General features: G+C 50.7%; 2 protein-coding genes across 2 annotated transcripts; both read right to left on the bottom strand.

Moving 5' to 3' along the window:
- Window positions 1–4,397: 4,397 nt before the first annotated feature.
- On the bottom strand, window positions 4,398–10,619 carry LOC100898434 (uncharacterized). The gene is made up of 4 exons (XM_003746929.2): window positions 10,474–10,619; window positions 6,834–7,242; window positions 5,579–5,824; window positions 4,398–5,179 (listed from the first exon to the last, which is right to left on the bottom strand). The coding sequence occupies exons 2-4, from the start codon at window positions 7,021–7,023 to the stop codon at window positions 5,082–5,084; spliced, it is 534 nt and encodes a 177-aa protein (XP_003746977.1). The 5' UTR covers window positions 7,024–7,242; window positions 10,474–10,619; the 3' UTR covers window positions 4,398–5,081.
- Window positions 10,620–15,679: 5,060 nt separating this feature from the next.
- On the bottom strand, window positions 15,680–20,643 carry LOC100908239 (uncharacterized). Its single transcript, XM_029112491.1, has 7 exons — window positions 20,206–20,643; window positions 18,961–20,154; window positions 18,502–18,811; window positions 17,854–18,141; window positions 17,280–17,726; window positions 16,635–16,754; window positions 15,680–16,329 (listed from the first exon to the last, which is right to left on the bottom strand). The coding sequence occupies exons 1-7, from the start codon at window positions 20,641–20,643 to the stop codon at window positions 16,085–16,087; spliced, it is 3,042 nt and encodes a 1,013-aa protein (XP_028968324.1). The 3' UTR covers window positions 15,680–16,084.
- Window positions 20,644–21,126: the final 483 nt, after the last annotated feature.

Below are 21,126 nucleotides of genomic sequence, written 5' to 3'. Positions count from 1 at the left end.
TCTACCGGTCGTGAGGTCGCAAAGAGACGCAAGCGAAAGATAAGTGCTATGCCGATGATTGCTTCAAACGCGGAGTGCCTCATTCGCCGTTATATAACGGAGAAACTTCTCGAAGCTCCCAGGGCTGAGGCTTATTGATTCGGGGAATTTCTATTCCGCGAACGCCAACGCTTCTGGCAACGAACTCCAATTTGCTAGATACGGAAAGACAAGTTCTCATCACGCCATCCGTAAAAATATGTGTTCGTCTCGTTCGGGTTGTAGGATTTCGACACCACAGCATGAGAGATTCCGCACCGGTCTCGTCGCAGGAACGTCGGTCGAATTCCGCTCCTTTGGCCTGCGAAAATGAGATCCGAGAGATATGGGTGGGCTCGATTTTCGGGATCGGAGGTCGGGAAACCCGAGACAACACCCGAGCTCCGTCCGTTTGTGAGGATCTGACCTCTCGCAATGAGGATCACGGGGACTAGAGAATCGATATTCCACAATATCCTACCGAAAGATCGCCCCGCCGATCGACGGCACTAATGACGAGCGGGTAGTGGTGGCTCTGTAGTAGTCCTCATTCTGTTGGATTCGGGTCATGGGAGCCCACCCTAGTCCGTCTTCCGCGACGATATCGTGACGACAAGCAATAACCATTCTGTTGACCTAGAACATACCAGTGTTGACAGAGGAACAATTTATAGCGTATATCCTCCCACCTCGCCGAAACTCGGAATCTGTAAATTGTGACTCGAACGGTCTGATCGCTTCTTCGACGACACGCTGGAACTCTTTGAGATCGATCGCGCATAGATCGAGGCTTGAAGGGTCATCCATCTTCGAGGGTACAAATCGAAATTTTATTCTGTCAGCGTTACTTTAAACGTGGGAAACAATGTGGTGCCAGAACTCGATCGGATCATCCAACCCATCCGACGATGCCCTTATCCTTCGGGATATCGGAGTGGCAACACAAGGATCTGATGGGAACTCCCGAGACGCTTCTGTAGAGCATCGAAGTTTCTTGTTCTGACTCGTCAAGGCTCAAATGACCCTTCTGGTTGATTTTTTCATTTTGACTTTCAAGTCATGTGAGACAAGCGGATGCAGATCCTCCTCTACAGAACATCTCCTCGGACTTCCCGATAACTCAGTCACCAATCTCGCTTCCCGAATTCATCTGAAGCGTTGGCAAACCGGCGAGCAACTCGGGCACAATGTCGTACAGAAACCGAGATGAGGGCAGCTCCGTTTTAGATTTTGTGATTTTTCTTTCTTCCCTTTCAAAGCAGAACGGCTTGAACTCTGACCTGGCAATTAGGAAGAGCGGGACTCGATATTAATTACTCAGAATACAACTAACCGAGAAGAAAGAACGGATTCGCTCTTCCTTTGGCTTGTTTAACTGTTACGGTCATTACGAGTCTGAAATTGCGGTTCATTCATCGAGACGTCCATCGGCAACTCATTGGGCGCCCAACGGGACAGGCGGAGGCCATTGTTGGCCCAAAAAAAAGGCTCCGGCGCCTTCACGGCGCCTTCGATTGGGTCGTGCGTACAGTCCGTGTGCACCGATGCTCATGGCCTCGTACGGGGCAGCACCACTCTCTGCGAGCTAATATTGTTCAAATATATCACCAACCAAATAGTCGGAACCTCATCCCTCCAGCAAGCATCGGACTTGGATGATTTTCGACATTCGTTACCATTCTACGGCAATCTCAGTTGTAGGCTATACGTAGGTATATCCTTGCAAGTCTCATTCGATCCCTGTGGGTCGTAAATAAATCGCTCAGTTAATACAGTGTTGGCACCTACCGACCACGAGGAATCGCGAGAGTGGCAGGCCCTCCCAATCCAGTTTTCTCCCAGTCAAACATCAGTTTTTCCCGAGTCGACCGTTTCTCAAGCGACGCGTTGGAAGGCCGCCCCGCAACCAGCAGGTTCCGAAACCAGTGCACCTGGCATCGTCCTCTGAATGCCTAACCGGTTTTTCGATTCTGGTTTTCAAAACCGGAACTCCTGGAGGGGCTGGAGACACCGGTGTCCTGATTTTTCCGTTCGAAATGGAGGACTGGACTGAAACACTCGAAGCAGCACCACGTCCCTGGCGACGACGCAGGTCTCAGAACGTTGGAGGTTCACAATGCGACGAACGAACAGGACTGCGGGAGGACATTGAGCAAAGAGAAGACGACTTCATTCGAAAGATCAACATCTTCGATCGGGTGGTCGAATTACGGCATTTGTGTTCCCACGTCAGTCAATCTTTTCGAATCCCAGTGACGCGGCCTCATCATCGACAGCCGCCACATGATCTGTTTTGTCCAAGAGCCGAGCGGTCTGGATTGATTGGTCAGCTGAAAAGCACACTTCTTTCTCGAACTTCACGTTCCTGTTTTCGACGCCGCGAGTTTTCTGCGGCATGGTCCATGGAGCTGAATCCTTGCCTAGCTCGATAGGCAGGCGTCATATCGGCGGGAGAGATAAACTTGCGGTGCTCCAGAGCCTGTGCTCCCCGACTCCTTTGTGTAGACCTTACATGAAGCTAATGATTACGAAATTAGAATCGAATGCCTGCGGTGATCCTCACGTAGTATGGACGGAGGATCACATGATGTCACATAGGCATGGATGTCTCAGTCAGACATATTATAACAACGGATATGTTCGTCCAACCTTGCCCTCACCACAAATGCCACCTGGCTTCGGCAAAGTCTCATAGCTCAACGTAATTCTATCCCGTGCCAGCGCCGTTCGAGGACGCACAGCGAACATGTTCTCATCATCATGTTGAATTGGAGGTTTTCGCATGTATGCTTGATCACGTCGCTGGCTCTTGCAGCCTCTCAATTGGGTACGTAGGATCTCTCCGAATGAGAATTCGATCGTAGCTCATTTTCAGCTTGAGACCTCAGCCTTAACTGACTCTTTTTCGCGACTACGAAATCGAGACAGGAGGCTTTCAGGACATTTCCGATTTCGGGCGTGAGATCGCCAGGGAGTCTGCGCGGGGCAGCCAAAATATCTTCCTGAGATGCATGAATCATTTGTCGAGGAGCGCAGTTTCTGAAGCTGCCTCCCTCGGATGGCTCCTACTGCGAGGCGCTCGCCGAAGGAAGGAAGATGAGGAGTTTTGATTCGGGTCCTCCGAATATCGAGGATCTCCGCTCCTTCCACTAGGATGTGAGAAGCGGGAGCGACATGGAGTCCTTGTCGATAGTGATTGTTCTGGGCGTAAGCTCGAAGTTTATCATTCCGAAAATATGCGGAGTATTCTATCGACCTTTTGAATCGGGGATATGAGCGAATGTGCTCTTCGAAGTATTCCGGCACGGCTGGCACTATCCTTGTCGCATCCTACCTGGATATTTTCCGATCAGCTTGACTCCGAAATGGCCGATCACAGCTGCCGAGAAAGCCTGAATAGTCCTGGCTTAATTTTCCGCGCCAAGTTTCAGACAGAGTGGATTCCGACCAGGCCGATGATCCTACGCCGACAGGGCTGCTGCATCGGGCGAAACGCGGTTTCTTCTTCAATCTCAATGTTCCCTTCGTACACCTGCGGATGATCATCCCGGACGAGGACGAGGACCGCAAGCCCGTAGTGACCTATGGCTTCCTCAAAGATGGAAAAGACAGCGGCGGGAAAAATCAGGACATCTTCGTTGCTTGAAACCGCTGCATACTCATAACCACGGTGGGATATCTGGCCACTCATCGTTCGACACACCGACATCTACCGATAAGAATGCCAATACGCTCGACATCAGCTACATTGGAGACATCCCGAGGAGCGGGTTTAGGTGAGGGGCAACTCGAATGAAGGCTCTGGAGGGCCGAAAGTTCGTCTCGTAATCTCATTGACGAGATATGTGTACGACTAATCTAGTCAATTTCGGTCAAGGTGGTGAGTATCGACACTGATTCGAGGATGCCTCGTGGGACTTATCGGATACATGCGAGGGCCTAAACGGAACGGAATACAGCGTCACTGATAGGGGAGCCCGTGAGGCCTCGCAGTTCCTCCATAAGGGACTGGAAGCTCGTGATTCCGCTACTCGTGAATTTATTATGGCATACAGATAGATGGATATATATATATGCATATATATATGTATGTATGCGTATGCATAGAGCAAGAAAAAAATCCGTCTATGGTCAACGAATGGACACGATGAAAATTTCGCACTCCCTGCCCCTCGAACGGGCTCGAATAAATCTGATCTGGGATGGAACGCCCAACGGGAAAACAAGAGTGTCCCAAGATTTCCCATGACCCCGAGTCTTCTTCCGGCAATCTGACAGCTCAGTCGAATTTTCCCTCTCTTTCGGACTCGGAATTCCCGGATTCTGAGCCGATTTCTCAACAACCTGGGAACAGGATTGAGGGCTCGAATTGCTTAGCGAGAAGAGTATAAAGTTTATTTCCAAGAATACATATCTAAAGGTGAAGAAGTAAACGCCACAGCGGACATGCCGGACGCAGAAGTTAGCTCGCAGAAGAACTTGGTATCTTGACATCGTTGCCTATTATTTTCATCTCAATGATATAATGGAACTATGGTGAGTGGCTCCTCCGTCTGGAATGATTATCTTCGCCGTTTCGGATGCGTTTTTCGGATATGATCATGTCGGTCAGACGATCATTCAATCGAAACCCCGATATTATGATACACTGACGTTTGAATGTTTTTGTTTGCGCTTGTATTGAAACAAAGGCGGATAGGGAAGAACTTAATATCAGGTAATGCGCATTGGGTTGTGTTCGATGGAAGGGTCACGGCGCATCAATTAGTTGGCTCCAAACACAAATCCTATTTTAAGAGCTCAAAGAATGAATTCTTCGTGGAGGCGTTGCTTTCGAGAATCAAAACACAAGGATTCAAGTCTGGTGGTCGCGACCGGAACTCAGAAGATGTCACGCCGCATCACTAACGGAGATTCAACCGAATACTTTCGGCTACGATCTCACAGAGATTCGGTCAGAGCGTGTCTGATCTCCGATAACGAATTCGCGAATACATGTAAAGCCAACGATCGAATGAATAACTAATTGAGGCGTAACCGATCCATTGGTTCCTATTGTGTTTTCACCACGACGTTGGTGATACGGCGTTCAAGTCGAAGTTGGTCACGCGCGTAACCGGCACGACGAGAACTTTTCTAGCACCGTCGGATAATTTCGATCCTGCAAGGAGAAATTAATATTGAAATTGACTCAATGGCGATGGATCGATGTCGCGAATCACAGGATGTGATCGTCATACAGAATACTGGAACAATTACGTTCGTTGCGGAGCAACATCCGACAGATAGAACAAAACATCTCGCTTTCGAGATAATTTGGTCGGGACATTTTCCAAGATATAGGTGGTGTGCAGATGTCGTTAGTCTTGACGTGACGACACATTCAAAACATTTTGGCGATTGCGGCCGTCAGTAGAGGATAGAACGACGTCTGCCGTCGAAGATCATTTCACGACACCGGATGCAAAGAGGGTGGACGACGAGCCGGTAGTCGCTCGATGAAAGACCCGCGCCGCGTCGCAGAATGCCTACGCCTTTCTAGTTGAGCTCCATAACTTACCGGCTTTGCAGTGAGAGTCTGATGAGAGGATTTTTCGGATCAGAGTGGGGCTCTGTTGAGGTGAAACGGAGGGTGTTGTTGCCGCGGATTGCGGAGCGCTGCTCGGGCAGACCTGATCTCCGACCATGATGGAGGATTGCGGTGCGGCTGTCAAGTTGCGCGGGACTCGCGGTGCCAGTTCTTTAGCTTTGAAAACTAAAGATGAAGTTTTCGCTGGAGGGACACTTTCCGCTTTTGGAGGCTGAGCTGAAAGGTCAGAGAAACGTTCCTTAGACAGGCTCCAAAGGACGGTGTTGACCGTGGTTTTCATAAGTGATCGGGTTGAGATTTCCGGCGTTTCAAGCGGAAGTATGACGGGGAGTTTTTGAGATAACTCCTCGATCCTTGAGGAGGATAGATAGGTGTTCTTCTGTCGACACATGAGATGCACTAGAAACACTAAAACTGAACATTATCAGGACGGTATGGGCATTTTGACTGTCTGGAAGTCTCGTCTGGCTGCTGTCCAAGCTAACTTTCCACCACCACCACCACCGTCTGGCAAAACAGATCGAAATCAAAGACCAGACACTGATTGAAGCCGAACCCAAACATATCTATCGGTCAAAGATTTTTGAAGAGCTCACGGGTTCTCGTGTTGTCACTCCTCGAGACCATATCAAAGCGGGAGAATATTTAGAGCTTTCCGGTTTGAGCGAGTCGACGTCATATTCATTCCGGCATTTCTGATCCTCAGAGTCAGTGATCTCTAGGAGCGCGAAAACCTCCTATCGATCGTGCTCGACAGCAGATAGGAGGGTCACCTCACGATACTCCGTAGATTAATTTGAGGAAAACTCTGACATTAGTTGCGTCAGCAAGAGTCCTCGATCAAACCGGCTGGGTTCGCAGCGACGGAACGGACAGATAAGAAAGAGGACAACAGAAACAGCACCGCGAGCCGCTGTTATCAATGACAACAAAGCTCAGCCGCTACCGGAGATAATCATACCACGCTCCAGAGTTCCTGGAACAATCATCACCCGCAGCGAGAGCGCGTGGAATGAGACGGAGAACCAAACCCAAGCCCGTCAACGAAATCAGAACTCGAGATATACACCCGTCGGCCCTGATTTCAGCTTACTCCTCGGGGGACGATTTGAAGTCATAAGGAACGCAGAGACGGTGCAACGAGACTGTCATTTTCCGACCGCTGGGGGCGCGCCGCGGAATCTATACCTTGAAATCTATTCCGAGGAATGCAGAGAGAGCTTACCGGTCAAGCTTGATGTGTAACTGGTGAGTTTCCCTTCATGCAGGAAGAGACTCTCGTTTTCCGGTGGGGAAGTTCCGTAGTCCTCCAGATTGGTTTTCATGCTGAGGTGTTCGAGGCTTTGTCGCATCCACAAAGGCAAAACTGAATGAGGTTTGTTGGCGGGAGCCGGGGCAGGCTTGGAGGATGACATCTTTCGATGGTTTACGTGAAGTGGCTCAATTTAAATCGAAACTTGATTTTGAGTGTTACTCCGACAGATCAACAAGATCGGTCGAAATACAGGAGATTGGTTTTCACAATAAGGTCACAACGAGTAAGCAAGAATCTTGCTACGTTCACTAAAGTCTACAACAACCAGATGACACTTGGTTGACGGCGGCGATACTCAATCTCCCACGGACTCAAATACCTGAAACGAACGATCCTGGCGTCAGTATCCACATTTAGGGTTTCAGTTTGTGTTAAAAGCAGACGGAGCCCAGTCTCTATCCTCGCTTAGGGTAGTGGTCGACCTCAAACAGTAAGGCACGGAGCGCGGAGGAGTTGCGAGGAACCGCGAGCGACTTTGAAGCACTCTTCGTTTCGGTCGAGCGATTTGTTCCGGTCCTCAAGCGATCGGATGATTCGTTGCCTACACCGGTGCACAAAGCACTGTGTGTTAGATGGGATCTCTAGACAATATGTCTCTCATCAGCCGAGTACAGCTAGGGACTAGAATCGCGTGATGAAGGCTCTTTCTGTGCCGCTGCCAACGTCTCCACGAGCTCTTTGGTCGTACAGCAACCTGTACATCGAGAGTATACTTACTTCACGCTGAGCCCAATTCTCTGAGGGAGACCGCTGCGGTGAATGATCTCAATCTCAGAGCGCTCACTGAGTTATACTCTTCTGATCGGTGATTAGATGCAACTCTCCTCCAACACTTCAAACTCTTTCTTCGACTCCGCCGGATTCGGATCGAGAAACCATGCGGGAGAGGAGGTGATTCAGAAGTTTCTCATCAAATCACATCCGCGAGGATCGATCTTTCAGCCGCCGGGCGGTCGATAGCCAGAGCTTATAACGAGACGGAGTCCAGAACTGACCGTGGAACGATTCGCTATTTCGAGCTCATCTCGGTCTAGTTTACTCGCCTTATTGCACAGATAGAGAGAGAGCGAGAGAGATCCCGGAATCGAGAATAGATATAAGTCGATAGGATAAATGTTTTCGAAGAGTTGGCATGGAGACAAGGAAGGACACAGGAATCCATTTCCGGTGTCTCGCGTAGACAGAACGTGGGAGTGGGATCGACTGTGACTTTTCCGCGCTCGAGACCGGAAAATCGAGCTCACAGCTTGATTGACTCCACCGCGGACCCGGGACGATCCCAAGCTATGAGAGCTTCGTCGGCCGCGCACAAGCCTACGCTCGGAATACCGTCAGAGCGATTCGTCGCTGTGGTTCAAGAGGCCGTACTTCGTGCCGTCCAAACACGGAGCTCACCTCTTCCGGTGGACCACGTCTATTTAGTGTTCCGATCTCGATCGATATTCCGGTCTCATATGTAGTTGAAATTTCGAGTCGGAATACGTAGGCAACAGTTTGAAGGCAGCTTCCCCATGTCTTCGTCTTTCCGAATCGTCGACTTTCACCTAATGGATATTTGCTCGAGAGACCCCTGTCGCGTATCCCCAGGGTCGGCTGCTGGTCGTACTGACCCACTCACACAATGATACGATGTTCAGATGTTCCCTCTTAGAAGCGACCTGACATTTTTTGCGTCTTTTCTGTGGTACGAGCCGCATGCTCCGGTTGGACAATCGCACTTGCGAAGCGTTCCGTTGAACTCAACTTTGATCCTGGCAGCATCGTTCGCCAGGGGCTTCCGACGCAGCTGCTTAGTATCGACACACGAACTTGAATCACCTTGGCCTTTCGATTCGTGCGAACTCCTCACAAGATTGCCATGAGCGTGTGCTGAGATCGGGTCTGAACATTGAATTCGATTCCTTGCCATTGCAGTTTGGAATCAGAATCACCCGAGACGATCAGCAAATTGAAGGAATTCTCGCGATGTGCCACAATTCTCGAGAGACTCCGGCGAAGTACATTCGCGGCGAGGTTCGGGCAACGCGAACATCACAATTAAGTTCATGTGATCCCGCCCGGGGGGATCATGCCACACAAGCTCTTTGGCCGATAGGAATCACAATATCTGATAAGGGCTCGAGAGAGGAAAGGATCCTAGTACTTAGCGAACGGAGTTCATTCACGGTGACCGTAACAACAAATATCATCTCCGGACTTGCAGCCGAAACGAGGGCAGTAATGCAAAGGCGGACGCCATCGAAACAGTGGTGATAATTGGAATCGAAATGTAGGCACCCGAAGACTGCCGCGGATGCGAGCCTTCGTTCCGCTCGGGGGTCTCGAGTCGAGACTATCGGCTTCGCTCGGAACGAAGCGCGCTCGTGAAAATCCCTCCCTCGAATTGAATTTATAGGTACTTCGTGGTTTCGCGGTCGCCGCCCCTGTTCCGGACTGAATCACCGCGGATTCGATCCTAGGTTAGAGTGCAGATGAATGTCGGGATGCTTTCTACCGGTGTCCGAGTCCAGAATCTGGATGAGGCACCATCATCAGGTGAACTTGCTCAGAAGAGTAATCAAGTTGGGTTTTTTTCTGCCGCCCTGGAGAGCTCAAGGCATCCTGACATTTGGTCATAATGATCTCACAGCAGCACCGTAGGATGACAGCTCTTCAGCTGCCGCGTCCAATCCCGAAGATTCGAGAAGATTCGGAATCTTCTCTCTCTGACAGCGTCTCTTTGGCAGGCTCCAATCGACCCAATTATTGACGGATTAGGAACGCCTCGAGCTGGAGCTAGGTCAAATCCTCCACTGTAGTTCGGAACCCCCTCCGTGGGTCCACCTGTATGCCTCATATTCCCAGTGGCGATCGATACAACGCAGTCGAATGTATCGTGATCGGGGCCCCACAATGCCCGGGCTCTGCACCGGAAGCTCGTACCTTGATTATTCTTCACGGAAAGCGCTCCGCATCTTAGTCACGGATGACGAAGACTGTCGTCAACCTCGATTCTACCGAATACGATGCGATCTACCGGTAATTCCCAAGCTATCGCATCGAGCACATGGCACGTACGTTGAAGTCACCTTCCCGCCGAGTGACATCATACAGTTCGAAACGAGCACGAGGATTTAGGGCTTGCATAAGCGGGTATCATGTAGACCCTTATAATCCAACGGAATCACTCATTGTATGCAAATTCATCTGTCTGCTACAGTCTCTACCAATATCCAATATCTAGAGAATCGAAACGACTGGAGTAGCAGGAAGATTCCAGGTCCAGACGCCCGTGTCTTCCAGATGTTTCAGCACCGAGTCGGGCTAGCTGCTGGGCTACAGCGAAAATGTCACCCCTATGAAGCTATTCCCGACTCATGCGCTCTTGCTAATGAGTCTTGCGCCGAGGATGGCTCATAGCGGATATTCAAATTCAAGTTTTTCACTGGAGGCTTTCCATCTGGCCCAGCGTCTCTACCGAGGCCTAAATCGTCTTCGGTCGTTGAGACCGCCCAGAGCTTAATCGGCAGAAATGCTATCCCTGAGAAATGCGAGTCAGACCTCAACTTACTTGTTTTACTGGACTTTCTGGATCTGGAAAAGCATTTCCGTCTCGAACTGGTGGCGTTTGTGTTCATTTATCCCGCTTTTTGGCTCACAAGAGAAGATAACTCTGTTCCGACAAACAGCTGCCGAAAGATTGGCCTCCGTCGGGAAATGCGTTCATACTTGAACATTCTTTGGTCGGGAGGGAAGCGCGACCGGGAGGACTTTAGCCGGGCCGTCGAAGAAGTTTGTCTCGAAAGATCCACGCTGCCCGTCATAGGAAAGTCTCCTCAGGGCGGGCGGAGACACTGCACGGAATACACGACGTGCTTCCCGCGATGATGTTGGGTGGCGATTTTTTCTCCAATGTCCCACCTTTCTGGATTCGATTCTGAGCTTGAGCAGAAACTTCGGCTTCAGGCGATCAAACATCAAGCAGAATAATTAGCATGGATCATATACACCGAACCCCACTGAAATCTACCGCGTTTGACCCTGCACCGCGAGCGAACCCTGAACCCGAGAGCGTACCTCTCTCCGAACGTCGGCCAGCATCGCTCGCAGTCGCGCTGTCCGCCACCGACGGCTCGACCTGCATCCATGAATACCGGTGCTCTATTGATTAGAGCGAGTGTTGATACGTCAGCGTATCGACGGATAGAGCGATCGAAAGTTCAGGGTTTCTGGGAAAGTCTCCATCTAAACACCTGAATTATTCGCGAACTCGCGACGCCCCATACTTCCGGACTCGGGGAGAGCGGCACACAGTCGCAGCGAGCGCCGACCGATGCGGGCGATTTCAATGAGCTGTTCCGTAGCCACAGCAACTTGGACTCGACAGCTTCTTTGTTCAGCAATACCGGGAGGAACTCCAATAAGACATCAACCATCAGCGCTCTCGTTGGTGCATGGGAAACTCATGCTACTCAACACTTGTACGTTCGTCGGAGGAGGCGAGCCTGAGATCGGCCAGCCTCTGAGCTGACCTGTGTCAAGGGAGAAGCTTGAAAGTTGAGCACGCGCTTCTCAGCGAGGCTGACCACAATCACTAACCATCTCGAGTACTCTAGGAGAAGACTTTGAACTGATATGTTGGAAGCTAAATGATGAAATCCAGGACAAATTACCTTCTAAAAATAGGAAGGTCTTTTTGCGTCGGAGTCTTTAATCCAAGCCCTTGAGATAAGTTTGCGAGACCGCGAAACGCAACGGAGACAGGTCATCCTTGTATCAAGCACTCGTCGAAATCCTCAATCGAATCACGCGGCATGGTCGGGAACCCGCGCGGGTTGCGGATCACCAGGTCTCATCGCTTCCGTCGAAACGGTCGACTAGCATGTTTACGAGAAGACGTCGAGGGACTGGTATGTAAGAGTTGGCCGCGAAGGTGCGGTTCCAGCAAGGAGCACTCGATGTGCTCCCGGAACAAATTTTTTCCTGCGAGATCTGGGCAGTGGCGTGCCCAGGGGGGGCAAGGGACCATGCCCCCCCTCAAGATCTCTTTCCTGCCCATAGAGTTCCATGTTGAGGCTCATCATCATCGGTAGTCAGCCCCTACCAAGACCATGGCCCTGTACCCCCCCGAAAAAAATTCCTGGGCACGCGCCTGGATTTCGGTGAGCCTGATACTTGGAGCTGACGATTCCACTCAGCAACGATTTTTCGAGTTGGCCGGAACGAGTGCCGATCAGAGACGCGGCAATATGTATTTGTTTAACGGGTTTGCAGTCAGATTGGGCCCATTGATTTTTCGATTACATCAGGAAGCATGAAGCTCCCTGATGAGGGAATTTTTCTTTCAATTGGCGTTTTCTTCTCGGGGGGATCATTCGTCGAACTGATTCGAGTACCTAGTCCGACACTCCGCTGCGGAAGGAAGAAACAGCAGATCGGTTCCAGATTGAAATTTTATTTCGAGCCCCGACAGATGACATTTCTCGCTCACAGTGAGGAAGGTAGTGCTCCGAGCTTCGATTATACCAATATAATTTGAATTCGTGCCCGATGAATGACAGTTTCTCGATGACGAGGCTCTATGCTTCGAATTTCTCGAATCAATCCGTATTCCGGTATCTTCGTATTGTGAATTGGAAAAAGTCGATGCCAGACAGTCTCCTGCATCCATGACCAGAGCAACATCACCATTCCGGTCTTACGAGAGCCTAGTTTGGAGTCGATGGATCCTCTTCAGAAGTACAGCTCGTGAAGTACCCTGACCAACTTTTTTTCACCGCAGCAATTTTCCATTGGGCCGAAACTCCCCTCCCCGTCTATCATCAACTTTCCTTCCGGAGATTCCCCGTATGTGTTCTATCGCATCTCGTTTGGAGTTTCCGTTGCAGAGCAACCACCCGCTGTGGAATCCACACAGACCGGGCCTCTCTATGCGTTCGTTTGTTGCTGGAGTTAATATTAATAATATTATCGTCATGATTATTCTCATCGTTTCTCCCTGCTTTGTTCTCCTTAAATAGTATCTTAATGAACATGCCAGCCGAATCCGTGTTGATTGCCCTTCTTGGGAATTTTTGGTTGAACTGTGTGTCGCGGGTAGCGAATATTCGGGAGCCCGGCTCTCCTTGATTCGGGTTCGAACTGCTGAACCCGACATCTGGATTGAAATAACTCGCAGAAGTCGGCCTCGTCTGTCTAATAGTTCGCCCACAGAGGCCGAACCTCGAATCCGACACCCGCTCCACCTGTTGCTGCTTATTCGTTTGAGACACGTTCATCGATCCAGGCGTCGTCATTTGAGACGGAAACGCCGGTTCGAGGTCTTTTTCGCGCTCACGGAACTTTAGCAGCGAGGCGAAGCTCATTTAAGATCCGCCTCTCTCAGAGAGTCGGCGACCTCAGCTGCTGATTGTGATACGCATTTGAGGGACCACTCCTATCGGGAGGTCGAAGAAAGATGAATACTTTGCTGATTCTGGAATCAGAGCGTGGTGTGGCCGACTCTCGAATCTTTGGATCATTACAACGTTTGGCTACATTATTGAGTGTACCTAACACGCACATCCTCTTCTCGACTACCGTCACCGCGGTGCTCTTCCGAGACTCCGACACGGATGTCCGTTCGGCTTCCACAATTACTCTATTATATTACACTAGGGGGTGAAATCGTTTTCAAGGATACTCGGACGCGCAGAGCTCAGGCTCCGCGTTTGCTAGAGCGCCTAAAGAGTGACAATTTCAAGTGGGTTCTCAAGTTATCACTTCCGAGCTTCTTGAACTCACATCGACATCGCGAAACCGCGTCCGAATCTTCCAGAAAGACGAGGATCCAAGAGGGTTTTCTTCTCGTCTCTAGAAGCCGGAGTGAATGAACTTCTCTGAGTCGATATCGATCCGAGTTCGGCGGAAGTTTCCGTCATCCATCTGCGATGTCGACTAAAAGAATCGTCATCGGGTTCCGGAATCGGTCTCCACTGCTCATTTCCTTTCCAGCACGTTCGTGTTGCAGTAAAAATCAAATTCCGGCGGTTCTCGAATGAAAACAACTGAAGTGCATGATGTCCGACCCGATCGGACGCGGAGCAGGCTCCGAGTCGAAAGTCGGGTCGAAGCTCACAAGAGGCTTGTAAACTTTCGTAAAAAGTAGGGGGTTCCGGTGCGTCGAATCCTTCCGCTTCGCGATAGCTTTCTCTCGAGCTTCGATTGGCGCCCGAGAGGTGTTTCCGAAGCTTGGGCTGTGAGAATTTCACGGTGGTCGAGGAAAAATTTTGGTCTGTTTAAAAAAAAGTCCACTCGAATCGTCGGGGAGGTTCTTACTCACTCAAATTGTGTGATGAATGCACCATATAGTCAAGCTGTTTGTTCGTTCTCCCACATCCATGTTTGTTGTTTATTATTTTGGATTATTTAGTGTTATGTCCCGACTGTTTGAACGCAAAGCGCTTGCTTGTATGTAGCATCTGTTGGCCGTTCGGTGCTTTTCGTGTTCTTGTTTCATTGGGTCTACTTCTCGATCTCGCGTCACGCTTCCAACTCGCCAATTTCGCTAAGGAAGGTGTTGCTGTGACGAGGCTCGTCTTTTGGGCAATGTTATCCGCGACAACTTGATCGATCGAGTAGGAGCTGCGATCAATGCACAAGTGTCTTTGCGCTCCTCTTTTTTCGTCTTCATTTTTGGGGGTGTCCGAGACATCGAAGATCTGGAGTACAAGTTAGGCTTCCAATATCTTAGATTGATTTGGCTCTGAGCCAGTCAGTCGCGAGAGTTTGACAGGGATTGACAAATGATTTTTGATGGATTAAGATCTGCCGGGGACTCTCGGCTTCGGGCCATGAAATTTCACGACTTAGTCGGGAAACTCTTTCCGATTCTTCGGAAACAGCCCGATCCGAGACCTGTTCAGTACTTCCCTCGATCATCTGCTATCCCGAAACCCCTTTAATGTATCCTGTTATAAATAATAGTAATATCTAGAGGAATATATTTCTCTCGCCTCGGGATAGGTTATGGAGTAGATAGTGGAAAGAGGTAAGTTGTGTTTGTTGCCGGGAGCGGAATCGCTGATGGAACACGCTCGAGGTGGGCACAAAACTTCGAACGAGGAATGTCGCGGTGGGAATCCGTGCCTCAAGAGCAGAATCACTGCGACGTCTCTCAGCTCAACGCAACAAATTACGGCTTACGACAGCGACAGAAGGAACTGAGCGGAAAATATTCATGCCGATCAGGTTTCGGTTTGTGAAGGAGCGGATCCGAGCAACCCAATGATAGGGTCAACAAAGAGGATACTTCTGTACATACTGTTCTCACAAGAAGGATTCCAATTTCCTGTCTGTCCATGTGTCCTATCCCTGGTCACTATCTGTGCTCTGCAATGAGCATTCAGAAGCCATTGCGAAGAGTGAATTCGCTTGCTGTAGTTCCGTGCGAGAAAATTCTTTCGGGACCTCTGCTCCTGGAGAAAATGTCGTTCGTTCATGAAGTCGATGACCAGCGGTCGATGCTTGAGTCGTCGTGCCTGACACATACTCCGCGGTCTGATAGCTCAGCTTAGAGGTTTTCAGTGTATTGGAGCTAGGCAATGTCGCTCGGGCGACAACTCAAAAGCCCTTCGCCCTCGACAGCCATCCATAATCATTCGGGGGAGGAGGGATGGACTTAATTAGATTGGCCTGACGTTTTCCATGCATCAGGATTCATTCCAAAGGATCGATGTATGAGGGAGAGTAGCTAATCTCGGAGTTTCGTGATAGTTTTTTTCGTTTTTTTTTTAGAATTTCTCGCCGATGTTTTCTGATTGATGGAGAGCGTCCCGAACGAGCCGCGCTCATCGACTTTGATATCTTGAGGGCTCAACTCATCATGATTCGTTTGTCTCGGGTCAAGGAGAAGATCCCGCTCCCGGGAAGCTACTGTCGGGCGGTGATTGTGTATGTGTTGGATTGGGCAAAAGCGGCTATATGTTGTAGAAGAACATATAAACTTTTGTAGTATCGTGGTATTGTTGAAGCTTTTTTTGCTGTTTCATTTTTCGTTTCATGTTTCGGTTATGGCTAGAGATATCTGTACAATCCGTTAGCTTATCCCCTTGCCCTGTCGTCCTTACCACAAGCGTCGTAGGGCAGGACGACAGAATAGCAGACACCTCGGCCTCACAACAGCTCGCAACACTCAACTCAAACTACTTTTTCGTGGCGTTACTGCCCTGATCTTTCTTGCTGGTTTTTGCTTCCGACGATGAGTGGCCAGATTCTGGAGGAATTGTTTTCGTCGCGTCTGATGCTGAAGTTTTCTTCTTCTTCTTCCTGCCGGCAGGGTTTTTCTTGGGCGCAAGAATTCCAGGTTTCTTATAGATCTTCTTGGTGATCTTCAAATGATTGCTGCTTTTAGAATTGGAACACAGCGAAGGAAAGTCCTGTTCCGAATCTGTAAACAACAACATAGGGGACGGAGCCGGTTAGGTGAGAGAGTCGCAAAATGCTCGAGTGAGCCATCTCTGATCGTCCTGATTCCGCAGCGACGAACGATCAGATCAAGAGCAGCTCCTCCGCACGGAGGAGTCACTCGCCGTCACCAGCAAGGCGATTCGAATGCGATGCGCTGAAGCGTTTCCGAGACGACCCAAATCCCCCACAACGAGCAATAGAAGCGGCTCGTCGACTTTCCTTATTGTTAAAGAGACAGGCGACCAAAACAATGGCAGCTGCCCCTGTAGCGAAAGGAGGAATTACCTTTGTGACCGGACGACCAGAGACGCTTGAATACGGGGAGGCGTCTGGACGCAAGGACCCCCCTAACGGTCGCCCGACTAGCGACAGACTGACTACAGTTTCCTGTCCCAAAACCCCCGCCTGGAAACAACGTAAATGAAGCATAACAAAAAAAAGTCCCCCGCCCACGGGAGGGACAAGGTAGCGGAAGCCTCCATCTCTCTTCCTCTTCGTTCTAGTCAGACGTCCGAGTTGCGGATTCTCGGACACTATCTCGGAAGCATTTTCGCAAAAGTATCCGTTTCGAGATGTGCCTCAGTATTTTCCCTTGTCTTTGATCCTCGAGTTTGTCATCTCGAACGGATTTCTGACGGTACTGCCCGCCTCCGACACACATGAACGCGGCGTTGACCTGGCTCCCCAGAGCCCCACAGGAAAGATTCCTTGGGACCGAAGCGGATTCGGTATTCGGAAGCGCAAGCGCAAGCTGAGACGACTTCAGTCGACTGGATCAGGATCCTGAACCGTATGACTCCGACTTCGGCCGAGCAAGCGATCCATTTTTTTTCGGATAAGCGTCGAGAGGATCGAGGAAACTGTACGAGCCGGCGTTCGTCTCCGAAATGCGCGACAGAAGCCGCGGACGGTACAGATGACGGAACTCACCGATTGTGAACTTGCTGCCGCGTTTTGTTTCCTTCTTATTCCCTCCAGAACTGCTTTGAGATCCGGTCACCGAGACGTCGTCTCCAACCGGAGCCGCATATCCGTGAAGAAACGGACACGCCGACCCCTTGAAGCAGCTGTTGTCTTCCCAGAAGCGGCACGTGATATTCGAGAGGTCATGCGAGAACTTACAGTCGGTCCGTCGGCAGTTGCCCTCCATGTAAAAAGTACACGGTTTCTTCTGCTGGCGTTTGCGTTGACGTTGCAAGTCCTGTATGGAGCGCACGCTCGTCACGATGGCTGAGTCGTACATCTCCGGCGTGTCGAACACCGAGGAGAGTTGAGACCCGCTCGAAAAGTGACTGAGGTACTCAATGTTACAGGGCTCTGCACCGACCGGATTGCTGTCGACACTTCCCCCCACGGCGCCGTACTCCAGAGACGTGTCTGAGGATGATGAGAATGTTCCCTTTAGCGACTGACCGATCCTAGCTCGCGGCTCCGGAGAAACTCGTATGGAGAGAGGATATTATTGGAGAAAAATATCCAACCGATGTCGTTCACTCGTGGGTACCTTGGTAGGAGTCGTAGCCGGTGCTTGTCGTGTTGGCGTCCTCAGTCAAGCTGCTGGTCTGGCTCGCAGCTCGCCTCGCCTCCTCGTAAATGTCCTTGAAAAGCTCTTCTTCCTCTGCGAGAATTTCTTGACGCAATTCCCTCGATACTCCGGAGTTGACGGCCATGCCTTGCCAGTATTGGGAGACACCCAACAGGTCTGCATCAACAGCGGGCGGAGGGACTTCGAACTCGAATATTTTCCACAGTGACCGCACGTCGTACGGTTTTTTCTCACTGGGTACTTCGTCTGGAACAGAAATTCGATAAGCGACCATCCGCCAAAGAATCGCGGATTTAGAGGCAAGAATTGAGGGAAAAATTCCCGAATACCCATCGACTCCCCCTCCAGCCAGGCTCGACTCGCCGCGGCTGTTCCTGCCGAGGGGGCTCTTCTGTTCCATAGATACGAAAAAGAACATGTGACGGGCGTGCTGTGATCAGCTCCCGTTCTGCCCTAGCGATTGCTATGAGCAAAACGAACGATCGAACCCCTCACGATCTCCCGGAACAATTTAGCCATATGGGTTGATGCACGCACTCCGGTTCAAAGACCCGATTCTCACGTGGTCGACTACGTGAATGCCCATCGTCAGGAATGAGTACTCACTGTCCGGCGCCGCAACTTCCACAGGAGGCTTGGGAAGCGCAATTTCCTGGACGACACGCTGCTTGGTTTTGTGGACGAGTCTCTTCGGCGGTTCCGGCGGAAGATGATACGAAGAGAGTTCGTCGAGGGAAGAAGACAGAGGTCTTTCCTTGCTCCCGTCAGCATCTGCATCTTCCATATCCTCCAAGTCGGCTCTGATCGGAGTGAAATGCGTCCGTAGCGAATAGAGAAGATCTTCGCCTTGATCCTCATCGGGAGCATGGAAGTCTTCGACCTGCTGTCTGTTTTTTCTGCCAAAGTCTCGAGCGAACTTGCCGAATCGCACGAGGCCTTACGATTGGGAATCACCTGGGAATTAAGTACCAAGGTTGAGCAACGGACGGGACGGAATCTCCACGGTGGGAGAGATCGAGCTATAAAGAACGGAAGAAAACGGGAATAAGCGTGGTGACTACGTACCTCGGTGAACGCCGTTTTTTCTTTGTCGTAGTTGAGTGTGGAGTTCTTGAGGCACAGAGTGGGCGATGAAGAGAGTACCCCGGCTTCCCTGAAGCCCGTCGCCTCATTTTCAGCAGGATTGAGCACAAAATTTTGAGCAACAACTTCAGACGACTGCAATTCTTTATGGTCTTCGAATGTTTCCAACTGGTTGAAAATCTCGTTTGGAGGAGCTTCGAAGCGCTCTCCGCATGGTTCCTCGGCGTATTCGTGTTCGTCGACGAAAGCGGTCCGCAGGGGTGGACACGACCCGGTCTGGGCATCATCCTCTTCGTCTAGAATTGTAGAGAAGTGGGACATCTGAGGAATCGAGAAGATGACCTCATCGTGCTCGGCGACACATCCTTCCCTGGAGGTTTTCAGGTCGAGAGAGATTCGCCAAACAGAGGGTTGCTCTTCAGCCACAGGCGTAGCGTCAGCCCAGATCGCTGCGAGCCGCGAGTCGAATTTCTTGGTCAGACTCGAAACGAGGGACTCCTCGTGAACTAGCGAGCTCATCATCCCTGCGGCGGGAATTCCGGCGACGGAAATATCGTCGAAAGAAGAACCTACGGTCGAATCACCGGCTGTAGAAGCGCTAGCGGTTAAGTTTCCAAAAGTGGTTGGAGTTTCAACCGTCGAAGTTCTATCGGATGGAGACGCGGAAGAAGAAGCACTCGCGATGGTCGTTTTCGTCGTCGTCGTCGTCGTCGCCGCGGGGCCTAAAGCAGTGTGTGCAGCGATGACGCTGTTCGTCGATACCGATCGATAAGCAACAGGCTCGAGCGCCGGCTCCGACTCGGCTTCCAGATGCTGACGAACGCTGAGCTTCGCGAAGGAAGCCAGCGGGATGCGAGCGTCCTCGTTTTCTCTATCCGTAGTTTTTTTCAAAATCGTGTTCTGCGTAAGTCCGTTTCCTTGACTGAGCTCCTCGGAAGCGACGGGCGATAGAATTTCTCTGAGGTCCCTCTTGCGGGGTTTCTTATCCTTCTTGATTTTAGCGGAGACACTTCGCAAATTTCTCTCGTTCGAATTATTTCCGTGAGAATCGGCGGAATTGAGTTTCGTGTCGGAATCTTGGACCTGAAGAGCGGGAAATGCCTCGAAGTACTTCTTCGCTCGCTCAGCCAAAGTCTTCTCCTCTTTCTGTTGATGATTGGTCTGATCCTTTTTAATCTGTTTCTGATGATGATGTTGTTGTTCACGTTGTTGGCTTGCCGCTCGGACCGTCGCCCTGCTCGCAGGCGACGTCAATGCTGAGTGAGTTTGTAAAGCCGACGAATTCCTTCCGTTGTCCAAAGTCAGATCCGCGATCTCCGCAGAGCCGTGAGGTGGCTCGAGGCGAACGAGCAGTTCCTCTACCAAAGCGTCGAAATTCTCGAACGTCGTATCCTCCTCAAGTGCAGCGCTTTTTAGACACTCGACCGCACAACGTTTCGCCCGGAGCCGCTGGAGCTCGGGTTTCCCGTTGGCTTGCGCAGGATATCGATGGGCGCTCCCTGGGCTGCGGTTGTTGACTTCGTCTTCAGGATCTTGAGGTTCCCTCAGAAGCGACAGTACGTAAAAAGTGTAAGCGGCGTCTACTCCCCGGTTGACCAGCTCGTCCTGGAACCACGTCGAGACTGCAGCCGGAGTTGAGACAGATGCCAACTGCAAGTACTTCATGAGTGTTAATCGTTATACTTGCGACGTGAACCTTGCTGCTGCTGCTGCCGCGCCGACGCCAGCCAGCCGATTTGGCTAGCTAGCTCTCCCGCTAATCTCGCTCGTCGTGATAAGAGAGGAAGACTTTGCCGATACGAAGCTCTGGGCGGAACACCGCGAGTAATCAAAATAGAGCACTTTGCGAAGCTTTGAATTTTTCTCAATGTCGCTCGAAGATCTGCAGTTCGGATTCGTTGTAGGGAGGGTAGTTGAGGATTATGAGTTGGAGCTGGAGCTACTGGGCTTTATGACCGTCGTTGAGAAAGTTCCAGCTGTTCGACACGAATCCAAATTTCCAAATATGTTGTTGCTGCTGCTGCTGCTGAGGCTCGTGAGTCTTCTTAGGAACCAGAGGCCAAAGCCCTACAGGCGGGGCGGTCCCTTGCGGTCCCTTCAGCTAACGGTCCATTCCTAGTAACAGGTGTGTCGGTCCAGATCAGGAGG

The sequence above is a fragment of the Galendromus occidentalis genome, unplaced genomic scaffold (assembly GCF_000255335.2).
Source record: "Galendromus occidentalis unplaced genomic scaffold, Mocc_1.1 scf7180000077511, whole genome shotgun sequence".
Taxonomy (NCBI): domain Eukaryota; kingdom Metazoa; phylum Arthropoda; class Arachnida; order Mesostigmata; family Phytoseiidae; genus Galendromus; species Galendromus occidentalis.
The sequence above is the reverse complement of the archived record's forward strand: the minus strand, read 5'-3'. Positions and strand labels throughout refer to the sequence as shown.